The sequence below is a fragment of the Antrostomus carolinensis genome, unplaced genomic scaffold, assembly GCF_000700745.2.
Source record: "Antrostomus carolinensis isolate BGI_N321 unplaced genomic scaffold, ASM70074v2 scaffold12342, whole genome shotgun sequence".
Taxonomy (NCBI): Eukaryota; Metazoa; Chordata; class Aves; order Caprimulgiformes; family Caprimulgidae; genus Antrostomus; species Antrostomus carolinensis.
Genome location: NW_010300224.1, coordinates 131,315 through 150,479, shown reverse-complemented (window position 1 = coordinate 150,479; position 19,165 = coordinate 131,315). Strand labels below are relative to the sequence as shown.

At 42.1% G+C, this 19,165-nt stretch overlaps 1 protein-coding gene across 1 annotated transcript in view; it reads right to left on the bottom strand.

Moving 5' to 3' along the window:
- LOC104521152 (semaphorin-5B-like) overlaps positions 1-19,165 on the bottom strand; it is a gene marked incomplete at its 3' end in the record, with an annotated part of 94,125 nt that overhangs the window by 28,231 nt on the left and 46,729 nt on the right. The window contains exons 4-6 of the mRNA XM_010163062.1: positions 10,524-10,586; positions 943-1,041; positions 12-225 (exon numbers count right to left, since the gene is read on the bottom strand). Coding sequence (XP_010161364.1) covers positions 12-225; positions 943-1,041; positions 10,524-10,586 — 376 coding nt within the window. The remainder of the gene's footprint in view (positions 1-11; positions 226-942; positions 1,042-10,523; positions 10,587-19,165) is intronic.

Below are 19,165 nucleotides of genomic sequence, written 5' to 3'. Positions count from 1 at the left end.
CATGACTTTACCATTGAGCCATTTGGAGTTGTATTGTGCTGTCCTAAGTGGGGGAACATTTCCAAGGCTGCGGTAAATAGCAGGATCCCGTCCAGAGAAATCAATTACAGTCGCAGCATAGAGTTCTCCTCGTGATGTAATCACAGCTGTCGAGTTATGCCGGGGGTCATACGGGCACCGAGCCACTCCATTAATTCTGTCAATGATTTTGCTAAGATTTCCTACCTGTATTTAAAAGGAGAGAGTAGAGAATTTAAAGAGCATTTGGCTTTCTTACTGGTATAGAGAATTCAGTTTGCTCACGACTACCTAGGGGCAAAGCCCTGATTTTAAAAAAACAGACAGCTATAAGAAATTAATGCCAGTGATGAACATAAATTGATCTTTACATCCATCGTTTGCCAGCATCAGAAGTTGTGTCTGAGTCTCATTGATCCTACTGCTTTGTAAGAAGGGCAATTCCCCTGCTGATAAAGCCTGTAGGCCCCAACCCACTCACTGTAACCAGATGCTCCTGCTGCTAGCACAGGTTTCTAATCTTCCATAGACACCTCCTGAGTGTATAATGGCACTAAAAAATAGAAAATTAAATATGAATCCCTTGAATCCAAAGAGAGTTTTGTCACTTATTTTAAGGAAACATCTAAGTATTCATCTCAGGAGGTGCTCACATCTGTCTATATTCCCCATTTTCAGCAGCATACCCAAGGTTTACATGAGCAGCACTGTCCGGCTCCAGCTCACCCTTTACACAAGTTTTCTGTTCCCCATCTGCAGGTATACCCACTGCCCCAAAGCAGCCCAAAGAACAAACTCAAAGCTATTTCAGATCAGCTACATTTGGAGCATATTCTCTGCAGCCACGATGCCCTGCCAAACAACTGCCCTTCCCCAGAGCACATATCCATCCCTCTCCATCACTGCAAAAGGGGCAAAACAGACCTGGCGACTGGAACACACCGGCGAAAAGGCATTGGTACCACAGGTAAAAACCTTCTTGCCGTAAACAATCAGCACGCGGACATAGTTCTGGCACTCTTCCTATAGGGACACAAGACAGAAACAAAGGATTTTTAAAAGGGAGACTGTGGGGTTATTTATTATATTAAAAAGAAAAAATTACCTGTATTGCAGCTGGAATACACCTTCCTTAGCTCTAACTCAGGCTGAGGTTTGTTGCATCAAACAGTGCACAGCTGTAGGGAGCTAGCTGTCTAAGTGAGCAGGCCCAATTTGCTGGTTATTTCTCTAATCATAGCCCTGCACAGTCCCTGGATAGGATGTTATTCATCAGGTTGACTCTGTATTAGCTACACAAGCACTTCTTTCTGCGCTCTGCTTAGACTGGAGGAGGAATCCTCTTTTTCATGATGGTACTTCTGACCTATTTTACCCAGTAATGCTGTAGATGCTGCAGTTTAGAAAACATTACCCAGACTCAAACTCCAGGGAAGGACAATGGGTCTGTCTGCACTGTAATTCACACCAATGCCAGCAGGAAAATAGTAGGAACTTCTCTTTAATAGGCCAGGCTGGTCAGGAGAATCTTGTGCTTGAACAGATTGTTACTTCCTGCCTCCCACAAGGATTGTGTGCTCAGGATTTTCCATGGTAGAAGGAGTTTCTCTTTCAGGCCAGGTCAGTGGAAACAGCAAATCTTCTCAACTGACCATTTGCTGGTACAAATAGGCAACTCCCTCCACGTACCAGTCCCCAGAGGTGTGGGGCTCCAGTCATCTCACACTGGGGTAGGGGTGGGAGCACAAGGCTGTACTTGGCTCCCCCCCCCAACAAAAAAAAACCCCAACAAAAAACCACCTTCATTTTTTTAGAAAGAGCCACAGTCTCTCTTTTTCCCCACAGCCTCACACCCCAGAGACCTGTGGACTGCAGATAAGGCTACCTGAGCATCTTCAGGGAGTTAAGCCATGGAAGATGAAAAGGTCACATAAGGCAGTGACTTTCTAACGTGACATATGGGGAATGGGAGGTGCAAGACTAGCGTGCAGCTCCCACAGGCAGTGCAAGAGGCTGGAGAGCCGCCTGCCCCAAGGTTCATCCAAACAGCCCCAATGAGAGATGTACTGTGAGCCTGGCACCAGCCTGCCTGCCCTGGGTGCTGGGCCACCTCGGAGGAAAGGGTATGAGCAATGGCTAATGACTGGCACTCACAGAGCTCCAAGCAAAGAATGTCACTTATATTCTACTGTAAACAGAAGAGGAAACTTGTTAAAAATTAACAACCTCATCTGGGTTATCCCGGCTGCTTTGCTTTCCTCCCTCCAATAGATCATAATTTGCCACTAAGCTGAGCCTACAGCTGCAGACACCACTTCTCCTTCTGTAAGCAGCAATCACTCTGTGAGCTTCCCTGTCTCACAGTGCTCCACGCTGTTGATCATTTCCCTGAAGACTTCATTTGCAAGATTCAGCAGTGTGAAAACACTCCCTATCATCTGGAAAGGAAGAGGCCTGCTTAGCTGGATTATGTGCTATCTCCTTTCATTTGCTGTATGGAAATCAACTCACTGAAGGATGGCGTTTAGCAAAAACCCACCAGCATTAACTACAGACAAGCAACTGCATGGGCATGACATGTAGGGCTTGCTTTTGAATGGAGAAGATCAGAGGGACTGCACTCCCGAGCCAGCCCAGGAGCACTCGCCCAGCCTGGGCAGAGGCTACAGAGTGCCATGGAGCAGGTGCTGCCAGTCTTGTGTCTCAGCAGGGGTATTGGGGATCAGCTACATAATGCCTGGCACCTGAAAATGAGAGCTTGAATTCATCGCTGGGTCGATTCAGCACTTCTTATTTCAGAAGCAGATCAGTCATGGTGACTGTGCATCAGTCTACCAAATAGTACCTTGAGAAGCACCGTCCCACCTGCTGTGTGTTGAGAATAGAGGTCTCATTGGTTCTTTTAATAAAATGAAGAGCTTGCCAGCCTCTTTGCCCTCTCCCATCTTTGTTACATGGTGCTGTGAACCCTGTTAGTTATTCCCTGCCCTGGAAATGTCTGCATTTCATGAATAGGTTAAGCAATTCCTCTTTCTGTAGAGCAGTTATTCAATTCCACGTAATATTAGGACCACTATCTATTTAACTGCAAAGCACTGGGAATTCTTGAGGGGAAACTATATATTTAAAAAAAGCTACGGGCTCCTCTCCCAACAGGTTCTGTTTTCAGAATATGACTGATATTGCATATAACAGGTCTGTAGCCAAATTTTACACAATAAGAGAGTACCCATCTGCTCCCTCTCTACTTCCACTTTTCTCTGCTTTGTGCAGAGTCTGAGCATAGCTTCTTACCCAAACCAGCTAATACCATATATGTTGCTGGACCCTTTCCTGCCCAGATACTTCAATATATTCCTAATTAAAACTCTGGCTTGTAGAAATCTAAAATCCTAATTTGCAGAATTCCTTTCTTTGCACAGAGCTATATTACAGATTAACAAAGTTTCATTTCAATAAAAATCTTCCCAGCTGAGAAGATAGCACACAAAAAAGAATCTATCTGTGAGGTCATGTGCTGGATGGTCTGGACTCTACTGGCAGTGATGCATCTGTTGCACACTTTACTCCAAGGCACAGTAGCCTGGGTTGGTAAGGATGCTGGAAGCTGGTTAAATATTGTGTTATTTTAGCCTAATTAAGCGTGGGTTTATTTGTACCTATTCAGTCCAAAGCAGAAGTCATTTATTGAAACAGAAGAGAAACCATACTGAGCAAATATATCTGTTGCTGTCTGAACCTGCACCAGAACATTTAATCTGTGACTTCCAGCCCATTCCCAACTGCTCTAGCAAAGAGCAAAAGAGGACAGTCATTATGGATGAGGTGTTAGATTGGAAACATTTGACAGCTGATTCTTTTCAGGGAACTGGATGCACCAAGCCCTCTACTCATTTCATTAGCTGTAAGAGACAGAAATTGGGGGGACTAGTGGATGCTTTCCCCTCTGTTTAGATAATGATGCCTCTAGGCTTGGGCCATATCCAACTGTAGTTATTCCTATGAATTAGCTGAGTAGGTGTTTTCCCTGGACCTGCCTTACTAATGGTGATAACAGCACTCCATGCTCCTGGAGGAATGATAATGTGAACATTTCATCCACCGGTCTCAAAGCAATTTAAACAGCTTTAAGTAGTGTTCTGAAATAGATGTGCATTATCTGCCCTGTTCTCTTAGCTGGATGAATCAAAATACACAGGTGCTAAAGGATTTGCCATGGTGACACACTGAGTCAGAGGAGATCCTGAAGGATCCAGCTTGCTCCAGCTTGGAGGATTTTTCTCAAGATGGTGAGATTTACATTAGATCCTTTTTCTACTCTGTTCTCAAAGTAACTAGCAAAGAGCAGCTTTCTCTCTGTATTCTTTAAACCAGTCTGGTTTTGCTTCGAAAAGTCATTCAACACGCTGGTCTCTGCAACAATTCGCAGCTGAGGTGGCTGGTTAGTATGATGATCTCACAAACCCTTACAGAAGACAGGAGCTATCTAATGCAGCTTCTTCCATGTGGCTGGAAAACTCTAGATGTGCAGGAGGCAAAATTCAGATGGGCTGTAATATAGCCGGAAAATCTGGCAAGCTTGAACCCAACTCTGTCCAGACAAGACAATATTTGGATCCTGCTCTCACATTATGGAGCAGACAGTTAAATCTGTATGATCAGTCTGCAAATCTCATCACCAGAAGATATTATTGGGATCAAGAGATTAAGGATATAAATAAAAGAGGAAGACTGGATATTTATATGGTTAATGAGAATAACTCAGTTATATTAGTTGGGATTATAATTAAATATATGGCAGAGCTGATAAAAACCTGTGGCTCATCACCAGAGTATTAAGCATATCTCTGATTTTCCTATGAATTGCATGTTACCCACTTTGGGGTTCTCGGTCCTTCCTCAAAATTACCTGGTACTGGTCCCTTTTTTGAGACAAGGCCTTAAACTGAGCAGACACTACTTTTCTCCAGTCTAATGACCCTTGTTTTCCTGAAAAGGAAGAGTACATGACTTCTAATGCTCAACCCTATGGAGCACAGGATCTCACAGTCACTAAGTGAATGAACTTCTCTGAAGCCTCTCCCTCCCATCCACCCCACCAGTTTAAGCTTATCCTCATTTATTGCAGTTTTTGCAACATTTAGACTTAAATGAGTCTGTCTGTGAGTGCTGTAATGCCCACAACTGTAAACAGGACCAGGCCTCTTTCTAGCTCATACAGATGTCCAGCTGCTTTGAAAGCACATTTCAAACCCGAGAACCAAGAGTGGTGCCCTGTTACTCCCTTCATTCATGTGGACAGATCAGCAAATGGAGGGGCTGGAATCCTGTTGGCTTTGGTTTGAGGTAAATTTCAAAAAGACATTTTCAGGATGCTGTGAATAAGCCAGCTGTAAGTGCTTCTTGAGTCATTTCATCTGTCATCTCTGAACACTGGAGATCTAAAATGTTATAAGCCCTTAATCTCATTGTACAGATGTATTTTTCTTTGAAAGCATAACCATATATAGGCACTACTTTAATTGCCCTTTTACTTTGAATAAACCACTGAAGTCCTATTTTCAGAGATCTCTTTTTTACTTTATGTGGGTTTTTTAGGCTAACACTATTTCATCACATATTGATGTATTTTAATCATAGATTAGAAATACAGTTACACAGAAAAATAGCTGTTTCAGTTGGTCTCTTGTCCTCAGCAAAGAAACACAAAGTCCTGGAGCACAACCTGCAGTTCAGAGATTAGCCAGCAGAACTCCATGTTGCCCCTTCAACAACATTTTAGAATGCAGCAAACATTTATCTGTTGTGGTTCATCCCAATTTGTTAAAAAATAATCAAGATCTAACAGGTTCTTGAGCACTGTTATTAACAGTGCTTTCAGATATCTGTATTTATTTTGTTGGACAAACAATTCTATTAATCAGTATAAGCCAATACCCTGACCAAGCTGTCTATCTCCTTTGAGTGCAATAGATAGCAAAGAGAATTGCTAATGATTTTTCCAGCCAAGTTTTCTTTAATGGACTTCAAATCAAATCTGGGGGTTGATTCTACATTGATAGCTTAGAAGAAGTACTAGGAATGTAGGTTCAGATCTCTAGGAACAGTTACAAAGGAGGAAAAAAACATCTGACCACCTCCCAGTTATTTCTGTTTGGCTGGGGGCTCATATGGTGCCTGTCCTATATGGATCCCTGTTATTCATAAGTGGTGTGGAGATTCCCAGCTGCACTAAACAACCAGAGGGCACATTCTCTGCGCGACTCAGAGCCACTTGCAGGCCTGAAACAGCAGATTCCTCCATTAGCTCCAAATCCATTTAGGTGGGCTCTCGCTGACAGGTGGAAGCCCATCAGACATTTCTCTTGTGTCTTTCTTCCTCCAGAAGTGTTATTAGTGCATCACCTTTCCCCTGGCTATACAAAACTCTTAGGGCACCATTTAAGAGCTGGATCACTATCATTTTCACAAACAGTTCCCCTTCACTTTTTGAAATGACAGCGTGCTGCTTCTGGAAATTTAACAAACAATTCTGTGCTTAGAAAAGAGAAACACCAAAGTGCTCTTGTTTAGAAAGCCACAACTTTCATACCAGGTAAAATTCTTTAGATGTGGTGGATGTGAACTGTGATGTAGAGACAAAACAACTACAAACTTGAAGCTGAGCAACATCTAATGAAATTAAATACACCTCTTCCCCTTCTGGCTCTAGCCATCACTAAGTACAACCTCTGGGTGCTATCATTTGGAAGACAGAAAGAAAGGCAGCATAACACTGACTTTGTTCTCTCCACTGTCTCTCAGTAATGTGGATGTTTTCCAGGGGAGAGTTTTAAGGTGCTGATCTGGATACATTTTATAAACGCTGTAAAAACAAGAATGATTACTAGTGGAAGCCTGCATGGATCTCCAGAGACATGGCAAATAAAGTATATACAATTCTTTCAGGAAACCACAAGTTTTGGTTGATAAATATGACATAAATGAAAGAGACTTTTCTGAGCTGTTTGTTTTAATACCACATGACATATTGTGAAGAGTTAATTTTAAAATCAGGTTGAAGAACATACACAGTAATGGATTAAAATCTGATAAATTACTAGACTGAAAAAAGTCCTCAGAGTGAAATCATTCACAAACTTGCTATTCTACCAGGGTCCCAGATGGGGTGGTACTAGCCCAGTATCAACATTTTTCTTAACAAACATTTGTGGATAACCCAGACATTATGAAAATAGTAATTACCAGTGAGGCTAAAGACTCACTATGTATATAGTGATAGTACACTAGGCTGGTGAGCTGGACCCAACAAACAAAATATTTTTTTGTAAGACATTAAGCATTAAAGAGAAAGGAACAAAAGGGCTCTATGTATAGACTGAAAGATTACATCCCAAGACTAGCAACTGTGAAAAGGATGTAGCGGTCACAGCGGCTAGGCAATTCTGCATGATCTCCTATGACAGAAGAGCGCATGAAACTGTCAGGTGTATGAACAGAGGAGGGTGAATAAGAGGTGGAAGACTGTTTTAATCACACTCAGGCATTAGAGAGATTGGCAAGGGAATATAGGTGAAAAATTGGAGTGTGCGGAAAAAAGACACAAAAAATATTCAGGGGCAGTAGAAAAATGACTTGGAGAAAAAAGGCTTGAAGAACTCAGCTTTTTACTTTATCAAAAAGCCTAAGTACTGATTTGACAAGAGCATATAAGTGCCTTTGTAAAAAATAAATATTGCTAACTAAAGGGCTCTTTAATCTAGCAGAAAAGGGCAAAATGAGACCCAGCCACTCAAAACTGAAGCCAGGTCCAGAAAGAAAATAAAGTACATATTGTTAACAGGGAAGGTGATCTGCCATTAGAACAAGCCAGCAAAGCATAGTCAGCCCATTTGCTTCAGGCCTTCAGTTCAAAACTTTCTGTCTTCCTCAAAAAGGTGCAGCAGCCTTTACACAAGTTACTGAGCTCAATTTAGGAATAATCAGGTGAAATTTGTGGCCACAGCTATCCAGAGTGTCAGAAGAAATGACTTAATGGTACCTCCTCACCTCAAATCTGGGACCCAGATTTCTCATCTTCCTTTTCTCTGGCCAACAGGTACTAAAATGTGTAATAACTATCATGCCATAATAATTATACTTCTGTGATATGCATTTTGTTGCTTTTATTCTTGCAATTTTTATTTTCCTTATGGTAAAGCTCTAAGAATTTTAGAAGATATTTTTTAAGCAGCAGCAAGACTCTGATTTAGATATTCAAGAGGAGTAAGAATGAAGGGGAAAAAGGCATTTTAATACACTAAGTGGCTTTGAAAACCTCACCCTAAAATGCATACACTAAATTGGCAAGGAAAATGGACTAGTCATATAACTTACACAAACTACACTGCGAATTAATACAAAAGCCAAAGGTCCTCCTTATTTTTAGCCTCTATCATCACATATCTAAGTGCCTGACAATCCATAACACATTTATCATCAAATCACCTGTGTCAGTAGAAAACTGCCGTTAGTCAAGTTTTGACAAAGCAGAGCTGAGGCAGGCAGAGCTCTGGATCTTGTACCACCACTGTACAGCAGACTCAGAAATATTCACATTAGTGCTGCCCTCACTTGCTGCATTTACCCAGGTGAGAGCAGAGATGCTGGGTCAGAGCTGGACTTAGCTGGAGTAGAGCACTTCACCAGCTGGCTAGGCTAAACTCAGTATTTTTTGAGCTAGCACTATTAATTTCTCTGCAGCGTAACAAACAATGAATGTGTAGACTCGCCCTGAGAGAGACTCAGCCACGGACACACAGGTTAGAGTAGACACAGATTTGGGAAATCTGAGTTTATTTAGCCACAGCAGAATTGTTCTGCCTTTGTTTGTAGCTACCTCTTCTTGTCAGACTCTTAGTCAACACCTCCGTTTGCTATTAATTCTATGTCAAGAAGTGTCTAACAATCTGCTTAATTATTGTTCCTCAGAACTTCACACTTATGGCCACTGTGCCCACCAAAGAGTTTCAAGCTCTGGATCACAATCAGCATAAATTCAGCTGTTCAGAGCATTATCCTCATGAAATTTTTGGCAAACTCTTTGCAGAGTGAGGAGGCAGCAGCAGCAAAGATACTCAGACCATCGCTTTCTTTTAACACTACAGTAAAAAAAGATAAATTGAAATTATCCTAGAATTTGTTCAGTCAAATGTATGGTTTTATCCAGGGGTTGACAATATAATTCTGGGTTATAAATTCAAATTCTTCATGAACAATGGGATAAAACTTAAATCTCACAAACTTTACAGTGGAAAAAAAGAGCAAAATCCTTTCTTTACACAATTTAAAGTACAAAGACTGCAAATTCAAAAATTCCTTGTCTTGGGTTTTGGGAATTTTTCATTTTATCCAACTTCTGTTGGGTTCTTCTTCTAGTGGCTGGCCATTTTTGGTGTTTACTTAACCCAGCCCATTTTGCCTCCATGATGTTTTCCTGCATAACATAGATCCTACACAAAACTCTAAGAGATTTCCTAGGATACTTGTACTCCTGTTCTCCACAGCTACATGAAGCAAATTTTCGCCTACCTGTCAAAATTCAAGCTCGCTTTTTTGTGTACACACAAGTTAATACAGTAAAGGTTTACTATAGAAAATTAATGTGGTCCATGGAATATATTCCTGTGTTTAAAGCCCTGAAGTGGAACTTGGCAGAATTCCATCATTTTGGGCCAGCCACACCATCACTGTCTGCTTGATTGTCCATGTCTAAGCAAGGATCATGCTTATCCTCTCTTATCCTTTGTCCCACTCCTTTGGTTTAGACTGAGAACTCTTTGCAGTGTAGTACTAAGGACAAGCTTTTTTAACAGTACCAACACCACATTTGAAAAATCAAAATATTTCCTGCTTCTAGATAGATGGCTTTGTTTTAGCTTCTCAGAAGAGGGCAAAAAGGACCTGTGTTTGGATCAGAAATGTCTGCAAACTCGGGACTTCTGGGACAGCATGCCTTGGTTCAAGAAATTCTTGCTTTAAACTTCATTTTAGCAGACTGCACCTGCCTCCGAAGGAGCTCTGTGATATTCCACCTGAAGAATCTGCAGTGTGCTAGTAGATTCAATTCTCATGTTCAAGCAAATTATACAAAGATGGACTCCAACTGCAAACAAGCATCGAAGGCCATGTGGCCGAAAGCCAGCGGCTCACTGCTGAGTACCGAGACCAAGCCAACCTGCCCAGCCTTAGACCCCGCTGCAAGATGTTACCCCTGGCTTGCCACCACTCTGCTCCTTGATGTGTCACAAACTGTGTCCTCTCCTTGAAATTTCATGCAGAGCAAGTCTAATAACTTGGACAGGGGGGCTTTGAAATGGCTTGCTCTGTGGTGCTTATACACTTGTGGTGGTAGATAAACTGTTCCAAATTTACAAGCTCAAGCTGGTGTCAGATGCTCCCTGTGTGGATCTCACATGATGCACAGAAATTTAACCATAGCATCATTGTAGCAAAGCAAAACTTACCTCTGTTTTCCCTTTACTTTGACAGGACCTCCTGGTGTCTTCATCTGAACCCCATGCTGTTGCCTGAGAAACCAAAATGCACAAGTCACACAACAATGCCACCAACCACCATGTCTGGAGACTCCCAAAGCAACTCCAGTCAATTTCCACAGCCCAATTTAAAAGCAGCCTTGTGATGGTAAACATGTATCTCACTCCCACTGTGCTCACAGTGCACACAAATGATAAATAGATGAGAAGTCCAGAGGCAGAAGCAACTGGAATGTTAACAGAGGACAGACTTTAATTTACATGTAAATACAACTTCTGATCATCATTCAACTGGAAGGTCCAAGACATAAGCCCCACACGCTGAGCCATCAAGTTCTTTTCAAAGAGGACAGTACTGTATAAAACTGCCAGCTTTCATCACCAAAATGAAAACCTTCCCTACAGCAAAGTCCAGCAGTTCTGCACAGATCTGCTGGTCTCTTTACATTGACCCGTAAGATTATCAGCTTCTAAGGAATTCTGCAGCAAAGTGAGCTGGATAACAACACTGGGAACTAACAGGTGAAACCTGGAGAGATGGGAAGTAGGGAGAAAGGCTGGATGATGATTTGTGATGCCAGACAAGTAGGGTCAGAACCTGAGGTGGAGTAAAACGCATTAGGGCTGAGGGCACTATTGACTGGGGGCCGACAGTACGTGGGATCCGCAGTTGGCTCTGACAGACTCCTTCAGAGCAAAGAGGTCCCTTCTTTCACAAGAAAAAGTCAAGACCAGCAAAACTGCATTGGAGAGAATTTTTAGATTTAAAACATTCAGCAACATACCCAACCATTCAGTGCCCTCTGCAATTTTCCTCCCTTCAGCACTTTTTTTTAAAATAGTCCTAACAAATTCAAGCAGGTATGGTTAGCTGGAGGTAAAAATACATATAAACATCCATACTATACATAATACATCATTCTGAGTACAGAAAAAATAGCTCTGTTACACAGGGAAAGGCCAGGCTCACAAAGTTCAGATACAGATCCAAAGCTCCCCTAAAAGAGCCAGGATTTCTATTTTTTCCCCTAGTCCATTACCAATGCAGGAAATGGCTTCAAAGTTCAGTCCGGATCTGAACTCTTCTTGAACCTTTTCACTGCAGCCAATATATATTTTTTAAACTCTGGGCTTCCATAGAAATTGTCCCCTTGACACATGATAAATCCTGTTTTTTGCAGGAGAAAGACGGGAGACCAGAAAGAAGAGGGGAACAATTTTCCTACTCCCAGTTCAAGTCCACGAAGACACTCACTCAGAACCACAAGAAATGCCACCACCCAGGAAATGCATTTATACACAACACTGGGGGAAGGGATATTTCTATCTCACTCAGAAAAAGTGGTATCTTCTCCATTAGCTGAGCATATAGTTCAATTTGGCTTGAAATAAGACTTTATGAGCACAGGCAAAGATCTGGTGGGAGAAGGGAAAAACAGAGATCTTTCTGTGGGAGTCACTTGGGAAATACCTCCCATGTACTGCAGTCCAATCCAGGCTGAAGGCCAAAAGCTTGGGCCTCAGAAGTGTTTTTGTGAGAGCTGGAATAAGTCCTTGCTGGAAAGGATAATTTAGCCATATCCTGAGAGGGGATATGTTACTGGATGAGAAAGCTCATGTCAATAAGCCATCACAAGAGAGCAAGGAATTTTGACTGGTGACTCCCAGGAGCCCTTGACATCTGCAAAACAACTGCACAGCAACATTTTGATCCCCAGTCCCAAATCTGGCCAATATTCATCTAACCACAGTACCCTTGCACCTTGGATCAATTTTTGACAACCTTAATATAAAAAAAGAAAAAAAAAAATCCGGAAAAGGGACAGCTTATTTGGTGTCTCTTCTTCCCATTTCAAAAACAGAGACAGAGCACTCCCCATTACACAGCCCAGTTTACCTTAACAGTGCTTGATAGGACAAAATGAAAACAAAAATTGTTGGTTACATCAGCAATTGATGCTGCTTCTCTACAAATACTCTGGGTCTTCTGGGATTGCAGCAACACAAGAGAATTCGGTCTCCTAGGGGACACCTAGCTCTTTCTGCCAGACACCTGCACTGCAGAGCTTTGAGGCATGTTGTAAACACAGCTCATGTCAGAGCACTGGTCCCCTCCAGCTATGTTCTTGGTGCCTAAATGTTTTCTTTCATTAGGCAACTTTGTCCTTCAGCATTCTGAAGCATTACCTTGATGAATCTAGTGATAACAGAAGTTCTTGGTGATGGCCCAAATTATAGGAACATGTTGTTTGTGACTGCACCATTAGTCAGGGTGCGCTTCATTAGAGCTAAGAGGATAATTAAGCAATATGGCAATCCGGAGCATGTTTTACAAGTCCCACACATGTCTTTGGTGGGACAAGGAGGAGTTAGTTTGAGGGCTGAGTAACTCCAATGACCACTAGTGACTCAAAGAAAATATTCATGACCCTGCAAAGCAGAGCATCCTGTCAATAATAAAAATACAATTGCAAAGCCAAGGAGCTAATGTGTGTTTAAATAATTGTACTGTAAGGTATGAATATGCACCAGTCAGCTGACCTACAGCCTAGACAAGTCCTTCTGCTGTGCTCCCAGGAGCCAGCACATGTCTGTGGTCATGGCCTTTGGGTTGGACCTGGTAAGACATCCTGAGCAAGCTCAGACCTCTGAGCTTGGAGCTTTCACATGAGCTTTCCAGCATTGTTTAGTTTCTTTACTTGACTGATCAGCTGTCTTTCCAGATCAAAATTTCCCACTCTTGTCATCTTTGTTGTCTTGGGCTTCTCTGCAAACTTGCTGTGTAATGCTGGTGCTGTACTTTCTGCATCTCTACTGGTGTGTCCAACTCAAACTCCTCCCTCTGCCTTAGATTCATTTGGCCCCAGTATCAAACTACATCATGGACATTTGACAGAGAAACTTTCAGAAAGATCTCTCTTCTGGAATACATCTGTGTGCACCCATATGTTGCTCTGCGAAGCAGACATCTACTCAACACTTGTGTAACACTACAGCACTGGAAAGGATGCTTTATACTTTTGCCTCCTTACCTGATCATAACACTTCTCAACAGCCAGCCTCTTGCACACTGATTTAGGTGCCTCCCCTCCCTTTCCTCATCTCCTTAATAAACCAGATTAATACTATTTCTTTTTACTGCTGAAAGCTGCCTCTGCACACTTGGATGAGGTACAAACTATATCCACAATAAATTTTTGGTCACTCAGTTGGGTCATCATCCTGAATTTATGATTCATTTTCTCAGTTGTCTGAGACATTTAAGTTTCTCAGCTCCAGAAAACACATCTGGGATTATTTTTGTATCTTCTGCTACATGGCAGTCAAAAGCAGTAGACACCTCTGGATCCATGTGGCAATAAAACAACTTCCATGGCATGGGTCGTGGAAAACAGCCTGGATGAAGATACGACAAACCTGGGAGCAAGGCTATATACAAACATAGGACAGTATGCACTTTCTCCTAGTCCCTTCCCTACTTGCCATGTGCTTAAGCAACCAAGCAGACACTTTTTTTAGGCTGTCAGGACATCAACAATTCTTCCCCTTGCATCCTTACCAAGAGCACTCTAGCTCCTCATGCTATCTCTTCACAAGCTCTGCAGCATCATTTCCCTCCTGCATTTCCAGAAGAAACGGAGTTTCTAACAGTGTTCTCAGCCACTTTGAGGACCTCCTTTAAAACCACATGGCCCATGTGCAGAATGGGGGAACACCAGATTCATATCCCACATGAATGAAACAGCTAGCTCAGGGCTGCAGCTGCTGTGTAAGACAAGAGCCATGCCAACCATGAGCAGAACTGCCCAGCCACCTGTGCAGACAGCAACTCTGTCCCTGAATTGAAAACACAATTAAATGTGCCTTCCTTCACCATATCTGCACGGACACCTAGTTCTTCACATCTCTATTTCTGTTCTTGAGATTTTCTCAATTGAAAAAAAAAAAAAAGGTGGGTTTGTGTGTTATTTCTACATCTTTAGGAAGTGACATAATAGAGAACTATCACAGGAGAAGCAGCCATGTGGACAACCACAAGTACCTGCTGCAACACTGCCCAACTGAAAATTAACAGAAATAGGCCACAATGGCTAAGCTCAGTGCATATCTGAATATTCAAATGTCACACTCAGACACAGAAAGAGTTAACGTCTCTTCTAATAAATTATAAGCATCACAGTTTGCTCCCAGTTCAGACTGCAGATCAACAGCGCTCTAGACATTCTAGCTCATCATGTACTGTCAAACCAGTTATTCAGCACACACTGCTGTGAGAAGCTTTCATACATTTATTTAATTACCTGCACATCCCAGTGTTGGCATCCAAAGTATCTGCCTGTCACTGGCAAGTCCTGTTATCAATAGTTAGGTGCATTCTCAAATGCTGATCTGAAAATTTCTTCAACTTCTATGGACCAGCTTTTACATTCAGGCCAGCAATTTATAATTACTTCAAACACTACATATTAATTTAACAGGTTAAGTATACACAAATTCCTGCACTGTACTTGCACTACAGAGGTTGCAGGTTTTCGTGCAAAACCAGAACATTGTTTTAAAACTGGAAAGTGAAGACTTGAAAAGAATACGTTACATGCATATTTATCTCGTAAATTAAATCCATTCTTAATTTCTAATGTATTTTATCACAAATCTATCCATCTGTTACCAACCTCACTTCCATTAAATAAGTACTCCGTGAAGCTACTGGCAGCCTTGCATGCCTGCAAACAGACCCAGAATCATGTCGTTCTCCCGTATTAGGTGAAAAAAGGTGTACTACAATGATGGACATTGTGTGTGTTTGGAAGGAGACAAAAAAAACCCCAAAAAACAAGTACAGGTCTACTGTAAAAAATAACAGGGACTGATTCTGTGAGATGCCCAGCACTTCCTAAAAGGTACTGAGTTCCTCAGGTTTCCACTAAGGTCAGAAGAAGCAGCACCTTGTGTCCCAGGCTCCAGTCTCCAGGGATTGCTAATGGCAGAAGGTTCCATTTCCATCAACCCTCTGCAGTGCCCACGGGAGACTTCTCAATCTGCCCATGGAGCAAGGGGTGATTTTTTCTCTGCTTGCATCGTGCAGGGCACCCTGAGCAGGGTCTGCCAGTCACGTCACCCTTTGCTGAGTTATGCATGAGGAAGGAGGGCAAGAGGTGGTGTGATATGACAGTTATTGTGCACTAGAGACCTGAGCTGGTACAGTAATTTCTTTCCTTGTGTATTTATTTACATCTTTCTTTCCTGTAACTGTACAAGGCACTAGTATGTTCAGAGAAATGTACCTCTGGAAAAAAAAGAGACTTGCTTTGAAGGCAGTTTCCTGGATTCTTTATACTGGCCCAAAATCTCTGCATTTCTTACTTAGATTTACAAATATTTTTTTGGATCAGCTCATTTCACAGCAAGGTATGGAAACTTTTCTCAAGAGAGGAACATGGAAGGACCATGCTTCTGCACTGCATTTAATATCTGCCAACTTTACTGGAAATAAAGCACATACTCACAATACCCTACTGGACCAGTTTAGCTTAACCACATGCTTAAGGACTTTGCTAAATAAGGGTGCAGACTAAGTCCTTTAGGCAATGGCTGCTCACAGGCCAGTTCATTCCCCTACAAGATGTCAGCCTCAATCTTTTCATCCATGCTGATGAACAGATTTCAGACGGCTAAAATATCACACATAGATTCTTGCTGATAATGACAAATCCATTTCATAAGTTTATTTCCATGTTTCTATATACTTTACAGTCTCTACACAAGAGAACTTGTGGAAATCTACCTTTCCCTGGGAAAATTCTATAGCAATTACAAGAAATTGGAAAGTCCTGGGTCTTATAGTACTTAGAAGAACAAAATCATTGAAATACAGTTCTATAGCTGGATCCAGAAAAATCTATGAAAAGGTTCTTGTTTAACTTAGGTTTTTATGAAGTGTACTGTAAAAACATTTCTACACCACTTTAGCTATTTCTTCCCTATTTAATCCTCCAGGAGTTCTCCATAAAGACTTGCTGCCTTAGTCTAAAAGTAGAAAGGTAAATTCCCTTTTTGAAGCATTTGCTTTTGTCTCTCGAGGACAAAGCACATTTACAGTGCTCTATAAATAATACTGTATTGAAATCTAACTTCTTAATAATAAAGCACAGTAGCTTAATACCCTAGAGGCCATTTCTGAAGTTCCAACACTGGTAATTTATTAAAACTGTGATAAACATGTCTGATAAACAGATAACTAATACTGAAAGAACATAATGCCAAGCTTCGATAAATAGTTCTGCTACATACTGCAGTATACAAATTACAGACCACGGCTGCGTGCAGTGACAGGTATGAGGAATGATCACAGGATTCAGTCAATTCATTGCGGGGAGAGGAGGGAGCTTAGATGAAGGGAATTGCATTGTGTTGTATCAAATTATTAATTGATTTCCCTTAAGTGATCTCAGATCCTTCGAGATGTGGTAAAACTCAGGCTGTTTGCTTCATTTAAACTAAGTACCCGTAGTGCCTATCGACAGGCTGGGCCGGTCACACCACTCTTCTGGAGTGGCTGGACAGTAGGTCAGCTAGGGAAGACCTCAAAATGTAACACTTAGAAGATGAAGTTGGCAGACACGCAAAAATATCCATCAGTGGGTTCCAGTTCCCACAACCTTAATCTCTGATTCAGACCTTATCTCTACAAACAAAAGTCAGCCTCTTACCGTACTGGGACTGATTTTGGCCTGGCATTTATTGGCTGCTGAAGATGATGGCTCACTCTGTTCATACCAGAGCGCAGTGGCATAGTGAGGATGGAATAATTCATCAGAAAGAAGGAATTTCTCATTTTTAGAATGAATAATTCAGTTCCAAATAATGCCACCACAGCTGTTCATTCATGTTCCTCTATCTCACAGACTCTTATCACATCCTTAGAATGAGAAATACAATAGTTAGAAGCAAGTTCTGCCACCCTGGCTCACCTATTCTACAAAAATTACATAAATGGCGTACATCTGTACCTACTAGTCAGGGAGGAGTGTTTCCAGGAGGTCTGATTACGTTCTCTTTGTTGGTTTAATTCTCACTGAATTAGAGTAGTCTGTCCTTCCACCTTATGTTCTCAGACTATATGCACAGATGGATGGAGCATCCCTGTAACTCCTGGCAAAACAGGGTCTCATCCTCCAGGCATGGGAGCTCTGCTTTCTCTGATCAAGTTATCCCAGCCCAATGACTTGCCACTCATCAGCTGAGTCACGGTAACCCACTCTGTTCACAATCCTGTCTTATCTCAGATGCAAGGTAAAATACTTGTTTAAAGCCTTCACAGTCTTCTTCCTGTGCAGAGAGCTCATCCCAGTAACACAGCTCTGCAGGAAGCAGTAAGATCCTGTACCTCTGTTGTGTGTCTGTGCCTACAGAGACAACCCATTTTCAACTGCGAATGTTACCAACTCTTTTTGAAGGAAAGTTTGCAGCTGCTTTCAGTTCTTCTTGGATGGTCAATGCTACTGATTTTCTCTCTTTCACAGCTACAAAATCCCTTGGTATTTACTTGTATTATAGGAGCACGTAGAGGCATGAACTGAGATTGTGACCCCATATTTCTAGGCAATATACAAACATGCTGTGGGAGAGAATTTCTGCCTGAGAGCACTTAGGAGCTAAACAGACAACACAGGCACACCGGAGGAAAGGAAAACCAGAAGCAGAGAGAGGTCAACTGAATACGAAAAGCCACTGAGCATGTCAGAGGCAGAGATGAGCACTGAACTTTGCTCTCTTGAGGTCTAAAAACTTTCCTGTCTAGCACAGAATGAGTTCTTAGACAGCATTTTTTTTTTCTAGTATCATAAAATGCATGCACTGAATCCGTGGTATGCTGAGGGAGCGAGCTCAGAGAGTAGAACAATGGGTGAGATGCCACACATCCCATCCTCTTCTTTCTAAAATCCTAGGGCAAGGCCACAGTCTAATGTACAAAATCCAGTTTGATTTTTGGTGCCTTCAATTTCCATTTGTCCTGCAGAAGATTCCATGAAACAACATACAGTCTGTAAATCAGACACTCCCTTCTCTCTGCAGTGTGAGGTAGGAATCTACAACTCACAGAATCACACAGTGGCTTGGGTTGGAAGGGACCTTAAAGATCATCTATTTCTAACCCCCCTGCCAGCAGCAGGGACACCTTCCACTAGACCAGGTTGCTCAAAGCCTCATCCAGCCTGGCCTTGAACACTTTCAGGGAGGGGCATCCACAACTCCCTTGGGCAACCTGTTCCAGTGTCTCACCACCCTCACAGGAAAGAATTTCTGCCTAATATCTAATCTAAACCTCCCCTCTTTCAGTTTAAAGCCATTTCCCCTTGTTCTATCACTCCCTGCCCTTATAAAAAGTCCCTCCCCACCCTTCCTGTAGCCCCTTCAGGCACTGGGAGGCCACTCTAAGATCTCCCTGGAGCCTTCTCTTCTCCAGGCTGAACAGCCCCAACTCTCTCAGCCTGTCCTCATAGGAGAGGTGCTCCAGCCCTCGGGTCATCCTCATGGACTCCTCTGGACTCGTTCTAACTCCAGACAATGCATTTCCTTATCTGAAAAGGGCATTGTATGAGGGTTAAAAA